The 18,695-nt window shown below is 37.5% G+C and overlaps 2 protein-coding genes across 7 annotated transcripts; one reads left to right on the top strand and one right to left on the bottom strand.

Moving 5' to 3' along the window:
* Nucleotides 1-696: 696 nt before the first annotated feature.
* Nucleotides 697-16,524, bottom strand: LOC107759377 (mitochondrial hydrolase YKR070W-like). Of its 6 annotated transcripts, none has more exons than XM_075244480.1 (15): nt 16,273-16,522; nt 16,078-16,181; nt 15,541-15,576; nt 14,698-14,771; nt 14,462-14,502; nt 13,549-13,620; nt 13,244-13,445; nt 12,942-13,037; nt 12,783-12,850; nt 12,346-12,541; nt 12,186-12,269; nt 11,858-11,927; nt 10,563-10,659; nt 1,751-1,814; nt 697-1,241 (listed from the first exon to the last, which is right to left on the bottom strand). In XM_075244480.1, the coding sequence occupies exons 1-12, from the start codon at nt 16,482-16,484 to the stop codon at nt 11,868-11,870; spliced, it is 1,245 nt and encodes a 414-aa protein (XP_075100581.1). In that variant the 5' UTR covers nt 16,485-16,522; the 3' UTR covers nt 697-1,241; nt 1,751-1,814; nt 10,563-10,659; nt 11,858-11,867. The 6 variants fall into 6 exon arrangements, with proteins under 6 accessions (XP_075100581.1, XP_075100584.1, XP_075100580.1 ...); XM_075244483.1 differs by lacking the exon at nt 697-1,241 and adding an exon at nt 11,222-11,370 and having other exon boundaries at nt 1,546-1,814; nt 16,273-16,524; XM_075244484.1 differs by lacking the exons at nt 697-1,241; nt 1,751-1,814 and adding exons at nt 1,855-2,850; nt 11,222-11,370 and having other exon boundaries at nt 16,273-16,524.
* On the top strand, nt 4,894-7,770 carry LOC142175903 (uncharacterized). Its single transcript, XM_075242909.1, has 5 exons — nt 4,894-5,167; nt 5,252-5,491; nt 6,046-6,311; nt 6,394-6,512; nt 7,038-7,770. The coding sequence occupies exons 1-5, from the start codon at nt 4,894-4,896 to the stop codon at nt 7,768-7,770; spliced, it is 1,632 nt and encodes a 543-aa protein (XP_075099010.1).
* Nucleotides 16,525-18,695: the final 2,171 nt, after the last annotated feature.

Below are 18,695 nucleotides of genomic sequence, written 5' to 3'. Positions count from 1 at the left end.
ATAACTGCTAGAAGGACCCGACACAAATGAACCCTCAACCAATAAAGCACGGGATAAACTCTGAGCTGGGAGAGCACTGAGAGATGACTGACCCGGACGAGCACTGTATGAACCATGGCTAGCTAATGCGCCACGATGAACCGGACGAGCCATCTGAGCGGGCCTATAAGGACGGCCCCTGCTGGGGTAGGACTGCCCCCAGAAGAAACACTGCTGAAACCACCAGAACCACGAGGCCTATTGGCCTCTCTCTCCTCATGCTCCTGACTACGAACCAGCTCTAGCCACCTAACAATATCAACAACCTCGTCGAAACTAGCACATGATGCAATCTCCCGGGTCATAACAAAAAAAAGTCCATAACTAAGGCCATCAATGAACCTCCTAATCCTCTCCCTCTCTGTGGGAACCAACCAGATCGCGTGACGAGCTAACTCTGAAAATCTCATCTCGTACTGGGTCACGGACATACCCTCCTGGCGTAGATGCTCAAACTGCCTATGCAACTCCTCCCTACGGGTCAATGGCACAAACTTCTCCAAGAAGAGAATAGAGAACTCGTGCCATGAAAGTGGTGCAGCACCGGCTGGCCTGCTCCGCTCATAGGCCTCCCACAATCTACCCCTGTTAGCTGAAAAGTAGTAAATGAGACCCCACTAGACTCCACTAGTCTCCAGAATACCCGTCGTGTGAAGAATCCGCTGGCACATATCCAAGAAGTCATGAGCATCCTCTGACTCAGCCCCACTGAATAATGGAGGTTTGAACCTCCCAAACATCTCTAGTCTCTTCTGCTCCTCATCACTCATAGTGGGACTGACATGGGCCTGATCAACTACAACTGGATGGGCTGGTAGTACCCCCGGGGTCTGAAGTCCCTGCACCACTTGCTCTGCAATACGGACGGCGGGAGTCTGAGCATCTCCCCCGGCCTACGAAGTGGCTGGTGCGGCCGAAACTGAAACTGCCTGAGCAAGACTAGTACAAACAGTCATTATCTGGGCCAGAGCCTCCTGAAGGCCTGGAATCACAATGGGCACAACTGGTGTTTGAGTTGGTCCTACTGGCTCAGCCACCTCTCGAATCTGCTCCTAAGTTGAAGCAATTTGTGGGTCTGCAAGTGCTGCTCTAGCTGCTGTACGAGCTGCACCTCGATCCCTACAGCAGCCCCGGCCTCTGATGGCCTTAGCTAGTGGTACTGATGGCCATCCGCCCGATCCGGTAGCACATGTACTTACCATCTATGAGAGAATAGAATAACAGAAGTTTAGTTTCCAGAATCAACAAATTCGCATGACAAGAATACAAGGAATGAAGTTTTCCTAATATTTCGACATCCTCTCGAAGATAAGTACAGACGTCTCCGTACCGATCCGCAAAACTCTACTAAACCTGCTCATGACTCGTGAGACCTATGTAACCTAGGCTTTGATACCAACTTATCACGACCCAAATCTCACATGTTGTGATGGCGCCTATCACAATACTAGACAAGCCGACAATCACAATAAACCACACATCTTTAACTTTGAAAACATAATAAAATAAGCTTAAGAGTAAAATCTCATAAATAACTGATAAGAAAATACCGCGACTCAATACAAAATCCCCCAAAATCCGGGTGCCATTGAGTATATGAGCTTCTAAATGACAACATGGTCTGACAGCTAAAACATTATCTAGAAAGATAGAATAATACAAATAACTGAAAAGAAAAAGAGTCAAGGTCTGCGGACGTCAAGGCAGCTACCTCGATAATCTCCAACAGATAAAGCTCTGAAGCTAGCAACCGCCGTACTCAGAAGTACCTGGATCTGCACACGAAGTGCAGAGTATAGTATGAGTCAACCGACTCAATGTACTCAATAAGTAACAAGACTAACCTTGGGCTGAAAGCAGTAACAAGCTCAACAGGTACAGTCCAAATACAAAATTTAACAGTACAAAAATATAGGAATGCTTCCAAATTTAACAATTTAAGTTCAATAAAGATAAAATATGGCAAGTGTGACTGAAATGAGGAATGATATATCACTATATCTATATGTCAATTATGCATGCCAACTGTAATACAACACAGTTATAAAATCATATGCATACTCTCGGAGCATCAATCCACTCAGTCCTCCCAGTCACTCCATCCTCACAGTCACTCAGTCTTCTCAATCGCTCGGTACTCACACTCAATTGGTACATGCGCTCAGTGCTGGTAAGTTAGACTCCGGAGGGGCACATCCTGCCCAAGCGCTAAAATAAGCCAACCATCGCATGAATCAATAAAGCATGTTGCGGCGTACAACTCGATCCCATAAAACTCACTCACAATCAGGCCCTCGGCCTCACTCAGTCATCGATCTCTCTAGTCTCTCGGGCTCACAAATATATTGGCAATCAGCCCAAACAATGATGATATGATGTATCAATAAATGCCAACAGAGATTGAGATATGATATGCAAATGATAGATATGACTAAGTACATAATTTCAAATTAAGCAAGTAATTCAACAGCAACACGACCTTTGTGGGTCCCAACAGTACCAGCATATAGCCTAAGCATGATTTCTAACATGAATCACAACTCAATTTCTCTAACACATGGAGAATACGTGAATAATAACAAGGTTTTATGACCATACGGTTCCACGGAATTGACCGAGTCACAATTTCTGCGGTGCACGCCCACACACCCGTCACCTAGCATGTGCGTCACCTCAACACCAATCACATAACACGTAATTAGGGGTTCATACCCTCAGAACTAAGTTTAGAAGTGTTACTTACCTCAAACCCTGCAAATCTCTATTCCAATATTCCCTTACCTCACGAATCGGCCTCCAAACGCCTCGAATCTAGCCACAAACAACTCGATACAATCAACATAAGTTATATGAATCAATTCCATATGATAAAGCTAAGCTCTTTAACAAAAGTCAAAAAATCAACTCAAAAAGTCAACCCGGGCCCATGTATTGGAATCTGACAAATTTAACAAAATCAGAACACCCATTAAATCACGAGTACAACCATACTAAAATTACTCAATTCCTATCACAACTCGACCTCCAAATCCTCAAATTAAAGCCTATGAAGTTTTTAAAATTTTTCCAACCCAAAACACTAATTAAATGATAAAACAATGATAGATTCATGTATATTAACCAAATCCGAATCAGAATCACTTACCCAAATCAATTCCTTAAAAATCCCTCCAATAATCGCCTCAATACGAGCTCCCAAAGTCCAATTATGAAATTTTACTCCAACCCTCGTTTTTGAGATCTTATATCCTGCCCAGATGTCCTTCTTTGTGAATGCGGAAAGAGCCTCGCGTTTGCGAAGCACAAAATTCTCAGCGGCCAAAATTCCTCTTACGCGAACGCGAGAGCCCCCTCGTGAACGCGATGACCAAACGATCCCAAGCTTCGCGAACGCGAGGTCAATATCACGAATGTGTAGACCTAATGTGTGAGGTCCCCCAGCCTACCTTTCTTCTTCACGAATGCGGCTCCCTGCCCGCGATCGCGATGCCCAAACACAATATACCTTCACGAATGCGTGGCCTTCTTCTCGAACGCGAAGAACAAACTTCACCTGCCTCCCAGGTATTCTTCGCGAACGCGAAACCTCTCTCACAAATGCATATAAGAACACCAGACACCAGAAAATTTGCAGCTCTACAAGGTCAAATTCAATCCGCAATCAACCCGAAACTCACCCGAGGCCCCAGGGACATCAACCAAATATACCAACAAATCCTAAAACACGACACGAACTTATTCGAGGCCTCAAATCACATCAAACAATATCAAAAACATGAATCGCACCCCAGTTCAAGCCTATTGAAACTAATGAACTTCCAATTTCTACAATCGATGCTGAAACCTATCAAATCAACTCTGACTGACCTCAAATTTTGCACACAAGTCATAAATGACACAACGGACCTATTCCAACTTCTGAAACCAAAATATGATCCCTATAACCACAAATTCAACACTCAGTCAAACTTCTCAACTCTCCAAACTTCTATTTTTCCCAACTTTCGCCATTTCAAGCCAAAATTACCTACGAACCTCCAAATCAATATTCGGACACACTCCTAAGTCCAAAATCACCATACGAAGCTATTGAAACCATCAAAACTCTATTCCGGATCCATTTACACATATGTCAATATCTTGTTAACTTTTCAACTTAGGCTTCTAACCTTGGGACTAAGTGTCCCAACTCATTCCGAAATATCTCAAGAAACAATCAGACTACCCGGACAAGTTGCATAACAACAAATGAGCATAGTATAAGCAATAAATGGGGGAACGGGGATGTAATACTCAAAATGACTATTGGGTCACTACATTATGCTACTTTTGTGATGACAAGTACACTCTTGGGCACACGTGCACACTCCCTAAGAAATTATTTGTGTTGGACTTGGAGTATGGAGATGATGAAAGCTCAGAAGAAGCAGTACCAAAGACAGATGGCGATGCTACTAATGGGGAATGGTCTGTTACTGAAGGAGATCCTCATATGATCTCCTTGTGTGTACTGAGTGGCATACAAGGGGCACAAACTATACATGTGACTGGCTATAGCAACAAGAGGCCATTGCAAATTATTTTGGATGGAGGAAGTACTCACAATTTCATAGATTGTGAGTTTGCTAAAATGCTAGGTTATCAAGTTTCTCCCACTAAGATTGGTTATGTCAGCCTTGGTATTAACTCTATGGAGGCCACTTCTAGGGCGGTGAGAGACTTTCAATGGATATTGCAAGGCACAACCTACACTTCTGATCTCATTGTATTTCCAGTAGGGAAATATGATTTGGTTTTGGGAGCATTATGGATGAAAATCTTAAGGCTAGTTACCTGGATTATACAGCCTTAACTATGTCCTTCACTTATAAGGGCAAATTCTATCTACTTAAAGGAGTATCTGAGGAGTGTAAGTTCTCGAGCACCAAGGTTGTTAATAAAATGAATGGAAATGATGTCCAACTCTTTATGTTACAAGTACTATTTACTGAGTCTGCCTTACAGTTAACCAATCAGCTTAATGCACTGCACCTTCCTCAGGAGTTCCAAACTCCTGTTGTCATTGAAGAACTCTTGTCTCAGTACCATCAGGTGTTTGCAGAACCCACCGCCTTACCTCCTCAAAGAGGTGCTTTTGATCACAGCATTCCATTAATACCTGGGACTAAACCAATCAACATATGACCTTACATGTATTCCTCTATGAAAAAAGACATCATTGAAAAGCTAGTCAAAGACATGCTGCAGCAAGGTGTAATTCAGTATAGCAACAGTCCTTTTGCATCACATGTGGTGTTGGTAGGCAAAAAAGATGGTTCATGGAGATTATGTGTGGACTACATGGAGTTGAATCAATATACTGTCAAGGACAAAATCCCTATTCCCATCATAGATGACTTATTGGATGAATTAGCTAGAACAGTGGTATTCTCTAAAATTAATCTTCGATCAGGTTATCATCAAATAAGAATGGTGATAATTGACATTCCAAAATAGACTTCAAGACTCACTTGGGCCATTATGAGCATTTGGTCATGTCATTTGGCTTTACTAATGCTCATTCTACTTTTTAATGCCTCATGAATCACCTATTTCAGCACTTCCTAAGGAAATTTGTTCTGGTCTTTTTTGATGATATTCTTATATATATAGCAGGAATTTGCAGGATCATGCATTACACTTGCAGCAGGTGTTTGAGGTCATGGTGCATAACAGTCTGCTAGCTAAGCAATCTAAATGTGTCTTTGGAGTTGCAAGGGTGGAGTACTTAGGACACTTCATCTCTAGTGAAGGGGTATCTATAGATCCTAAGAAAATCATAGTTGTTAAACACTGGCCTACTCCAAACACTCAAACAACTAAGAGGCTTCTTGAGGTTGGCAGGGTATTACAGGAAATTTATAAAAGGTTATGGTCTCATCAGTTGACCACTCACTAAGTTACTAAGGAAGTATAATTTCAAATGGTCTGAAAGTGCTGCTCATGCCTTCTCTGCACTGAATCTAGCTTTAACAACTTCCCCAGTCCTAGCTCTACCAGACTATTCTACTCCTTTTGTAGTAGAAACAGATGCCAGTGGAACATGCATTGGAGCTGTCCTAATTCAGCATGGTCATCCTATAGCCTTCATCAGTAAAGGTTTAGCCCCTAGACATCTTGCACTATCAGTTTATGAAAGGGAACTACTTGCACTAGTCTTTGCTCTCACAAAATGGTCTCATTATTTGCTTGGTCAGTATTTCGTTGTTAAAATTGACCAAAAAGGCTTTGAAGTATTTGTTGGAGCAAAAACTGCATACTGATTCATAATTGAGGTGGCTAGCTAAGTTGCTCTCTTTTGAATTTGAAATACAGTACAAAAAGGGAAAGGAAAATGTTGTTACAGATTCACTTTCCAGAATTAATGGTGCTGAACTCATGTCCTTGATGATATCTTCTGTTCAAGCTGAGCTTTGGCACGAGATCATAGCTGGGTGGACTTCTGATCCCGAGTTAAAAACTTTCATTGCTTCCTTGCAACACACACCTTAGAAGCACTACACTTGGATCAATGATCAACTAAGAAGAAAGGGCAAGCTTGTCATAGGATATGATACTGGCTTGAGACACAAGATCCTCACTCTATGACATTCCACTCCCTCAGGTGGACATTCTGGGATTGATGCCACCACAAGGAAGGTGATGGCATACCCTTACCGGGAAGGATATCTTTGACTTCGTTCTGAAATGTGATGTCTATCAGAGAAACAAATATGATACTTCTGCATATCCTGGCCTGTTGCAACCTTTTCCAATACCTTCATTGCCTTGGACTGACATTAATATGGATTTCGTAGAGGGGTTACCTAAATCTAAAGGGAAGAGTGTTATTTGGGTCATTATAGACAGGCTCACTAAGTATGGTCATTTCATTGCCATTTCTTATCCTTATACTGCCCAAACTCTTGCTTAGGTATTTTTGGATACTATCTTTAAACTTCATCTACTTCCATTGCTAGTGATAGGGATCCCATATTCATCAGCTCTTTTTGGAAGGAATTCTTGTCAGCTCAAGGTGTCACATTGCAGACTTCAACTGCTTACCATCCTCAAACAGATGGTCAGAGTGAAGTGCTCAACGGGTGTTTAGAGACCTACTCGAGATGCTTTTGCACAGATTCTCTCATTGATTGGGGTGCCTTCTTATCCATAGCAGAATGGTGGTACAATTCTAGTCCTCATTCTGCTATTCAAACCTCTCCTTTTGAACTCCTATATGGCTATCCTCCTCTTATACACCTTCCCTATCTTCTTGGAGATTCTTTTGTTGATGTTGTTAAGGACATCATATTGGTTAGGGAATTCAAGTTTCAGTTGGCTAAATTTCATCTCTGTCGAGCTCAACGGAGAATGCAAGCTCAAACTAACAGCCACAGGTCTGATAAAGAGTTCCAGGTGGGAGATTGGGTCTTTGTCAAGCTGCAGCCCTATAGACAGTCTACCCTCTCAATTTCTTCTTATCATAAGCTCACTTTTAAGTATTTTGCCCCCTATCCTATTATAGAAAGAGTAGGACTTGTTGCTTATAAGCTTTTACTTCCCCCAAAGGTTCAAATTTACCCCATACTCCATATTTCTCAGCTCAAGTTTTGTTATGATCTACCTACAAAAATTGTTCATCCTCCAATTTTAAACTTAGTTAGTCCCTTGTGTCCCCTCCCAGAAGCTGTGTTGGGTAGAAGGTTAAACTAAAAAGGCAATAAAGTTGTTGCACAATATTTTGTTAAATGGAAGGACTTGGATGTCTCGCAAGCTACATGGGAACTTGCCTCTGACCTGCGCACCAGATTTCCCACATTCACCCTTGAGGACAAGGGTTTTGTCCATTGGGGGGGAGAGGGTATTGATATACATATTTTAGCTGCTGCAAGCTAGGATGCCAGCTCAGATGCCATGGAAGCACACACCTAAGCCTATTCACGTGTTTGTTGTTGATTGTTTTTAAATTTCAGTTAGCGGGAAAGTTAGTTAAGCTCTAATTTTCAACTTATGCATTTCCTTTGCATTTTTATAGATAAATAGGACAATTGTAATAGAGGAACACATGTTTTGAATGACAATTGAACTCTCATCTCCCTCCTTTTCTATTCTCAGCTCGTCTTCTTTTCTCCTTCTCTTTCTTCTTCATAATTACTGTTACATTGCTTCTCGATACCAGAATTTGGTGTCAACATATGTTAGTCGAAAATAGCCCGAACAAATAGAATAGTCAAGACATATGTAGACTTACCAAAGGTCGTCATTATTTAAAAACTAAAGACTAACATATAATGCCAGGCTACGTACCTCTACTATCACATGGTATTAGCGGAGGCTAAAATCTCATCTGACAACTCAGAGAGATTGAGAGCATTTCTTGTTTTCTTGTTCCTTTTAAAACTATCGTGAACACTCTAAACCATCGTAATCAACGTTAGAAGATCTAAAATCTAAATCATGACAATTAAACATATCCATGTTATTCCATATAGCTTATATTTTTGGGAAAAAAGGTAATTCTTCAATGTTATAATAGTCACACCATATTCTTTCCTGCTCTTCTCCTTCCATATATCCACTAAAAGAGAACACCCCAAGATAGGAAAAAATGAAGAAGAAATCAGCATAGAGTAACATAGTTCACCAAATACAAACTCGATCATTACCAACTTGTACTTGTTTTATATATTGCAATTTTCTGCTCTCTACATAAAACCAAAAAGAGTTGAGCATGCTTCACGAGTATGTCTAGAAACTATTACAAAGAATAAGTCTCAAAACACAAATTAGAGACTTGTATTACTCCATTTAAAAAAACAGACACTCGCCGCCCAGGTGTTAAGCAAAAATATTATTTTAGAAAGCGATAAAATTAAAAAATATTATTCAATCCCTTACATCTCTTTCTGGCCTAGATCAAATATCTATTGTTAAAAAAAAATTCATATGACAAGGAACACAAAATGTAAGGATAACCAAGATTCAAGAACGTACAGTTCTTTCGATTTGTCCATTCTTAAAACAATATAAAATCGATAAAATGGTTAACAAGGGAACCAAATTTGTGTTAAACTTTTTTGTGCGAGTTAAGAAATTGACTTGTGAAATCTGGAAAAGTGATTTTTGTAATATTTTACCGTAACACATGCAAGAATCTTTCCATTTCCGCGTCCGTATTTCTGGTCGTATCTCAAACAGCTAAAGATTGGTAGATACAACAAACCAATAATGGCATGCATGTTTTATTAACATATGTTTAACTCAAAGAATCTAAAAAAGTAAAAGAAAAGATTAATGTTAGTATTATAATTATGTAAATGCAGTGACATCCAAAATTACAAATTTCAAATATTAGACTAAGACCTTTTCTAAAATTCATAACAAGATTCAAGCCCAAAAAGAGGAAAATAGAAAACAAAATGAAATAATCAATAAAAACCAGCTTTTTAACTGTTATAACTTATTTTTTTGTAATGTTGGGTAATGCCAATAACCTGCGTATGTCAAGGCTCATATGATGGTTCGAAGAGCTTGGTTAAGTTTGCTGAATGAATTTGGTGCGAGTACCTTTGTCCCAAATTCCACTTGTCTAGTGATTAGATAACATATGTAGTAGTAACACATCCCACTTGGTGTGCCTTTGCGAAAGTGGAATACCAAAACAACGTATTAAACTAACTAATATGGATTAACTTTTTTGAGTGAGACATCCAAAATAATATACAATGGTAGTTGAATTAGGAGAAAACATACCCGTTTCTTGTTTTATCAACACTTTCGCATATATTAAAGAAAGGAACTTGATTTGTCCTAATACAGATTTAACTACTAATGAAGTGACAAATAAGAGAGTACGTATAGTTGCGTGGAGTTTAGAAACTCTTAATTCACATTAGACCGTAAAGGTTAAGTTATTTGTGATTAAGACAGAAATGACGATGTTCCCTTCCCTCTTTTTTCAAATGTTAGCAAAGCTACTTACCAAACAAATTACAGAAAAAATGGTTGCAGTTGATGGAATATCTTTTTTGTGAGAATGACTCACAACTATCCTCAACTTTTAAATGCATAAATGGCTTTTCATATGCTGCACCCACGCATGTATGTATAGCTTAATTGTTATGTTAGTATTTATAGGTTTAGAAGATGTTTGTAAGACTCCAAATGTCTATATAAGTTATCAGTGGACTATTAATAAATTATTTCCTTCCAGATTTTTTCCAACATCTCTAAGATCAAGATTTTACTCTCCCATTTGGTCACCCCATATGTGACTGACAACGCCAAGAGGCCGTTTCCGAATCTCTTATCACATGTAAAAATCAAGAAATTACGTCTATAGATATGAAAAAATCAAGACATAAGTCAACAATCAATTTTTCTAAGGTAGCTTACGAAAAGATCGTCAAACCTACCGTCTACCTATATGGGGAAGAAGTTAGAAAAAAATAAATGGGTGCTTTAAATTGAAAAAACAAATATATAGATGGCACTTAATTACTTACTATTCATTAGGGAAACTTCAAAAGTTGGATAACAAAATTGCACGCCGCATCAACAGACAACAGCCAACAAATATTTTCCAAGACACATCGAGAACACCTACCAAAATACAAAGCATAAAGAGTTGGTAGGAATTCAAAGAATCGTACTGATATACCAAGTTACCAACCATATGAACACCCTTCTATAATCATGATCAATGAGTTCTTTTCTCACTAGAGTCATCAATTACATTAACACTTCACTGCTACTTGCTGGATTGTATGCTTATATTAAGAATTTCTCCGGTCCATATTAAGTTTGTCAAAACAATTAATATTTGGAACCAAGGGAAATGTTTTACAGATCCCAGAAGATGTAAGGCTTTGAAATTCCTTAAGGGGTCGTTTGGTAATCCCATCATATTAGTGTAAAAGTTATCTTGAGATTAGTTAATACCCTAAAACCCAGATTAACTTTATCCCAAGATTATTATTCTTATCTCATGTACCAAACGGCCCCAAAATGGTCGGAGTTAAAAGGATTTACTATCTAAAACATTCCTTGAGCTTTGCTGCAGACATTCTTTTACAAACAAAATCAAATAAGTTCAATTGGCATGTATTTTTACAGACTACTTCTGTTAGCGAAGTTTTTCATACAGTTGTATGTTTTGACAAACCTTTCAAGATGGAGAGGAATGCACAACTGCCCAAGCATTCCCATCTGACACCAAGTCATCTTCACTTTTGAAGGCTAATTAGTCATTGCAAGTCTATTACTCCCAAGAAATATTTCAGATCAGACGCTTTAATCTTCCAAACTCAAGTCCTAAAGGGGTATGTGATGACAATAGCCATTGAACGGTTAAACAAATAGAGCAGAGAACTTCCATTTTGCAAAACTTGATCTATTAAGTAACTTGTGAAGTAAAATCCTATAAGAAGCCGGAGCCCACTCCATAACAAAGTCATTTGAAGTTTAAGAATGACACTAGGACAAACAGATATCAAGATCGTTTACATCACGAAATGATCTGGACAAAGAATCAGCTCGGCTTGATGTGCTAAATATCTTCACAAATTTTTCTATAAGATTAAGAATCAGGTTTTGCATTACTTATTTCTTCAACAGGGGAAGAGTTCTAACCAATGCTTTATTGCAGTAACAGCAAATTTGACCTTTTTCATTTGTACCAAAAGAGGAAAGAAATTGCAAATAAATGGTGATTTGGAAAGCTACGAGATCTACCAACTTCCTCGTGGAAAATTAGCCCCACATTAACATATATAAGGTAAAATCATGGTGAGACTTTTACCAGATGTGCATCATGAGACACACTCCTTGCTCAAAATGTAATCTACTGCTTCTTCCACTGTGTCCACAACCTGCATTAAATGAAGAGCATGCTTGGGCAATTTGTTCTTAGTAAAGATCATTATATTTGCTTGATGGTAGTGTAGAAATGGACCCTCACGTATATATGTGAAAGGATACCATCTATCCACCTTTTAGCTTCACAGGCTAATTTTCCAGGTAGATTGAGAAAGTGCAGACGGAATTAAAGAGAAATTAAATATGCTTCACAATATAAAAAATTAAAAAAAAGTAGATGCAAGCATAGTTCAAAAATATCATTCACCCACCAGATCTGCTGGGCAATCGTCATGATTTTCTTTCCCCTTGAAGACCCCGGTCCTTGTCAAAATAGAGAACCAAGGATTTCCAGCCTTAAAAAGTAAGATTCAGAGTTATTCATAGAATGAAATAGCTGAAAGTAGTAGCATATTAAGTCTAATAACAAACCTGTCGAGCTCCTTTGATATCAACAGCGGGATTATCACCAATCATATATAAGGTTTTGAAAAGCTGCTCTCTACCATCTACCTGATTGTTATCTTGAGATGATTGTAAAACGTGCGTCAATACTGTCTCCGCATTTTTAAATACAAAAGGACTTGGTTTCCCATATGACGTATACTTCAGCGCAGCAGGGTGGATACTGTAAACAAAAACTAGTCTCAGAAGTGCATCACAGGAAGCTGCAGTTTCTTTCACATCATCTCTAAATCCATCTTATGTATGTTTCACGTAATTTAAGATTTAAACTAAACCAGAGTTACATATTCAAAGCAAGGACGCCAACTCTATAATCAGAGCAAGATAATAAAACTATATGCAAGCTGCATTCTATATTGCCAGATATCATATCAAGTCTCAAGATATTTGGCAATGAGCCTCACGCATTGAAGACGGATTCTAATGCAATTCTGAAAGCACCCATGCCAAGTCGTTCTGATGGAAACAGAGCCTAGAGTCAAAAATCAGATAGAAAGGTTACCTTCTCTATGAATAGGTTGAAGAAAGCCAAGGACAATCTGATCTATTTAACACTAAAATACCTGATAGGCAAGGTCATCATTCGCAAAAAAGAGTGGTGGCTGGTGTGCAATCTCTTTTCCTGGTAGGCCTCCAGTCCTTAGAATGTCACAGAGAACCTAAATTGACTTGTCTAGTTAGAATTTCATAGCTTCGACTGAGAGCAAATTTGAACACACTGCATATAGTAAGACGAGATGCATGTAGATGCACACAAAAATATAGCATAAAAGTGTCTTTCGATCTTTGTTTCTTACTCCACATGATTTTAGCGCTAATCTACCAGGTACCTGTAAGTCTAAGCTTATGTTAAAAAGAAGAATACCTGGATGTCTCTGCTCCAATCAACAGAATCACTAACAACAAAGACTGCTTGCACTCTCTGTGAGCATGGATCATTGCTCAAAGCAAAATGCTTAGACTTGCTATTCTGATTAACATCCTGCTTGTCTGTCCATTTTTTGTATTGGGCCAATGGGTCAATGTTGTCAAAATAAGATGCATACTCGTCTATGGAGAGAACAGTTCTGAAATTTAAAGCGCAGTAGTATATCGCAGTTGAAATTGTTAAGTATATCAAAGCATACCCTCTCAACCTACATTCATAAAATGCAAAACCAGGAATCTTACTTAAAACCATATTCAGACATTACTTCAGCGGGTTCTCCTTTTCCAACAGCAACAACAAGCTCATCCTCAAATCTGTAACACAGAGTCGACTTGTTAAAGCCAATCAAAGCAACTTTTGATCTTTCAATATAGTAAAATTGATTTCTCATTAATGAAAACTAACTCAGTCCTAGCAAATCTTTTCCCTTGTAACCCTGTTCTGCAATCCTACAAAATGGCTAGTACATAGATTGAACCCCACGACTATGAGCTCTTAAGTTTGGTTATTGCGTCTGTGTCTAATACTTCTCCTACCCGTCACACTGCCCAACACTCAGTAGACACACAATAGGAACTTCAGCACTTTCAAGGTTTAGCAAGTTATTAAAGTAATACATAAAATCATAATTAATGAAATAAACATTTTCTGGCTGAGGCATTTACTCTCTTCATTCCGAATTGACTGTCCACACTCAAACGTTTTTGGACATCCAATTTGGGACTGAACATCTAACATGCGCTTTCAGAGTCAGCTTTAGAAGACTAATTACATAGGATAACCATTTGCTAAGCTTTGTTTTTCTTTCTTTCTTTAAAAGAACAAGTAACCATTTCTTAAACTGCAGTTACATTGACTATTTATGTGTTATCAATTAACTAAAGACATGCTTGTACTTCTATCAACTAAACTATGTCCCTCTTGTTTAATATACAGGTGTCAGCATAGCATACTGGTAATAAGGCCACATGTCTTTTAGGTGCTTCCATAGATCTTGCTATTAGTTTCAATTCAGAATAAGGGACGACCCTTGCATTTCATTTTCTGAAAGTACACCTACACAAAGAAATAGAGATTTCTGTTTTCTTATACTAATTATTCTTTTATATCTGAAAGGGGAGAGTAGGGTAGGAGATATAACAAACAAAAGATCACCTTCTCGTCAATTGTTTGAATGGTGTATGCCCCTGTATAACCTGCAGATTCATTCAAGTAAAAAAAAAAAAGCACGAGAGGGTTTAAGAAAAGGAGCGAGTAGCACATCCTAGGACTACCAACACGTGGAAATTATTGAAGAAAAAGAGCAGATTATGATCAAGACAAAGACTATTTTAGATAATCGTGAAAATATCCAGTAGGACCACTACTATCGTCTCACAGAAGTTGCATACCTGTAAAGGCAGGATATTGACATCCAATAATCTGGCCAACTCCTTTGCTCTTTTAGATTCAGGAACACCGCCCCCTATTGAACATAAGAGACCACGTTAAGCCCCTTTGTTCTGATAAGCAATAAGCTCTTAAAATGCATGTAAGTCCAGAAAAGTAGGTTGCAATAAGGTTGCAGCAATGAGTCACAGTGGAAAATAAATTACTTAGACAAGAAAACTATTCTAGGATGAATCAATATTTACTGTGATTCTAGTAAGTGAATGACGCCACTACTCAGTTTGTATCATTAGATCTAATTACAAAGATCTTTGAATAAACCTAGCGTCTATTCACCTGATTCATAAAACACATAAATAGTGCATCATTTTTATTTCACTCAATTTTGTTTGGTATAAAAAGTGGAACTCAAAATAAATTCAGAATATCCTAATACAAGATATTTTTCTGAAGCAAACCTTGCACCTATCTCCCAAGGAAATTAGGAACCAAAATACTAACTGATGACACTGACAACTAACAACTGAGAAGTTCTCTTCAGCTTTCCTGTTACTAAATATTCAACTTGAGGTAACACTTAGGAATCACATAAAAGATATTGCAGCATGTACTCGGAGCAAATCACCTTGCATGAAAGAGATAGTATAAGCAGTAAACTTAGTTATTGTATTAAGATACATAGCTGCTATGCTATGACCCATCCTATTCCATAAGTTGCTCTGCATAACTTAGAAAATTACACTTAAGGAGCTGTTACTTTAAATAGCAAAAGAACAAAAACAAAAACCAGCTGGAGTACCAAATAAATGGGTGCTGGACCAGAACAGGTTACATCAACCACTCACCATTAGTCAAGAATACATAGGGAACTTTCAGAGTACCTGCACAAATCAAAAGTTAGTTAACCTAACCTCCCTGAACATGGTTACCAAGAGAAAGTACCAAAAAAGTAAAAAGGAGTTTTTTGTGATATTATTTGTGCAGAAGAGATTGATAACATTGTCCAAATATTGGTTAAGGCAAGCGATATTGGAAATGTGTAAGGAAAAATGACTTAAGTGGATAATAAGATGTCTTCGAAATAGCTGAATCCAAAAAAGTTGAGTATTTATTCTTTCTATTTCTTGTTATACCACATGCAGTAGATATTGTACATTACAAAAGTAAATACATTATCACCCTGGCCTTTGTAATTGCAGAATAAGCAGGCCACTGCAATTCATGAATTCTAGCTTCTAAGATTCTTAAGTTTCAACTTTAAAATAATTTTCATTTCCTCTTGTAACGAACCTTACACGATCACCAATCAATTGAATTTCAACTAGAGAGATAAAAAAAGAACAAACGGTAAATCAAATGTAATAAGCGAAACGATGTCGTACCAGAATCATCATAGAGGCGTTTGAGAGCTGGAGGAGAGCCGCCGATAGGAATGCTGCCACGAAGCAAGACGCCGTCAATGTCGAACGCAATGCCGAATGACGCTCTGTATCAAATAGAGTATGAATTTCTCATAAACTATCGCAATAAAGTCATACATACATACAGTAAGAGATAGGGGGAAGAAATTTAAGTACGGATTGGAGAGGGAGTGCAGTTGACGAGAAGAGAAAGTTGAAGATAGTGAAGGCGCTGTGCTTCGAATCTGGGAAGAAGAGAGCTTTCTTGTTAAGATCTGGAGAATTCTCATCGTCTCTTTGATCCAAAGCTGGAGAATGCTCCTAAGTCCTATCCCCGCTTCTTGCCTATTTTCAACAGTAAAAGCCGATTGGTTTATTGGACACAGCATGCCGTTGTACTAGATTATTAGTATAATTTAATCTTTTTAATTACGAGTAATTTTTTGCAACAAAAAGATACAGAATTCTTTTATAGTTATATACTATATACTTTAACTTTATCCTTTTGTGTATTAAAATTATATTATCGTATCCTTATTGGACCCTAAACATAAGGTATCATTTTTGTAAATTTTTCGTAGAAAATAGTCATATTCTTTTTTTATATAATTTTGTTTTTTGTTTTCTTAGACAAGAGGGGTTGCTCTGATGGTAAGCAACTTTCCAATCAAGATGTTGTGAGTTCGAGTCACCCCAAGAGTAAGGTGGGGGAGTTTTTGGAGGGAAGGATGTCGAGGGTCTATTGGAAACAGCCTATCTACCTCATGGTAGGGATAAGGTCTGCGTACACACTACCCTCCTCATACCCCACTAGTAAAATTATACTGGGTTGTTATTTTTATTTTCTTCATCATTATTTAGGTAATTAGGTATGAAACTAAGAGTCCACTAATCCCCAAGTCATGTCCACCTCAATCAACATTCTGCATATGAAGGGGGTGAATCCATACTCTCTAAAGACGCGGCTTTAATGAAAAATCAATGCGCCTCTTACATTACTAAAATGAATCACGCTCTCATCACACTGATGAAACAAGAAATAGAGGGAAAAAACCATAAGAAGACGAACGAACGGAATATTTTTGACGTTAAAAAGGATTATTTGAAAAATGTAATTTCTGTTTAAAAAAAAAAATAAATTATGGTGGATGTCTACACTTTTTTCATGATCTTCTCAAATGCTCAATGACATATTTTTATGCTTAATGACATATTCAATGACATATTTTTCTTCACTTTTCATGCATATATAAAAGTCTTGTAATAGATAAGAAAATACACACAATTGAAGAAGAAAATCTCTTCATTCTCTCTATCTCCATTTCTTGTTCATGTTTTACTAAATTATTTTTATTTATAACACGTTATCAGCACGAATTGCTCATTTCATGATCTTCTACGTCAAGACTATGTAAATTATAAGCAAACAATGAGATCAAGTACAATGAAAAATGTCTTGGATGATAATACAAAGATAAGTTTTACATCCATCTAAACTCATTCATACTTTCATATCTTTGCATTAACTTTATGTGTAGTGTTTGTATCAATAAAATAAAGAACTGAAAAGGTATGTCTTTATTTGCTACATATCTTATAAGACAAAGATAATATTCCAACGTATATATATGTTATGACCATTTACATACTATGTTAGATAATTATTAAGGTAATTTAGTAATAATATTTTTACCATCACATGATGTATTTCATTGAAAGTAAAATTATCAAATATGTAGGCGATTTTACAGTACCTTGCAAATTTGGCATTCGAATATACAATCAATATAAACTCATTATAGTTATAATTTATAATAGTCACGGTTATGCATTAAGCCTTAAATATTTTTGCTGGAAACATAAGGCTCATTCCTCTGTATTGAATTTTTTTGGTGAAGTTCTTATAGTCTTTGAAATATAAGTGGTCATAGGTTATCTGCACCTTCCCCTTGATTAATTTATTAAAATATAAAAGTGATTGTATCATTTAAAAAAAATTGACATATATCTTAACTAGCATTTTTGTTGCAGGGAAATTGTTTCAAGATTGAAATAGTTATATATGTCTTCTTGAAAGTTAATTTACTTATGCCTATAATTAAGAAGTAATAATATTTTAAAGGCTCGAGTGCGAGTCCTAGTGATTTTTGGCCTATTATGTCAAACATTGAGGGTAAAACGATGGGTTCAAGTCCCAACGCACTATGTTGATGAAAAGACGTTGGATTTAAGTTCCAACACATTATGGCCTAGCATGCCTTTATATGGGTAAGGCATTGGGTTTGAGTCCTAATGCACCATATTGATAATAATAATAACTAAAGAAAAATAATGTATTTTTCATGAAAAAAGCATGAAGATTGTCCCACTTGATTTGCTCCATTCTTGAAGTGAATGTGATAGCAGTGCATGATAAGTCTAAATAAATACAAGTGATTGACCAATGAATGTGGGCGTGCGAAAGGCCAAAATAATAATAGTTATCACTATGATAATTATAAAATGGGAGAACAAGACAATGTTTACCATCAAATTGGTGTGAAAAAAAAAGTACATTGTATGATTATACTTCATTATTTGAAGAGAATGTGACTTGTGAT

Source organism: Nicotiana tabacum, chromosome 22 (genome assembly GCF_000715075.1).
Source record: "Nicotiana tabacum cultivar K326 chromosome 22, ASM71507v2, whole genome shotgun sequence".
Classification (NCBI taxonomy): domain Eukaryota; kingdom Viridiplantae; phylum Streptophyta; class Magnoliopsida; order Solanales; family Solanaceae; genus Nicotiana; species Nicotiana tabacum.
This window is presented reverse-complemented; position numbering and strand designations above follow the sequence as displayed.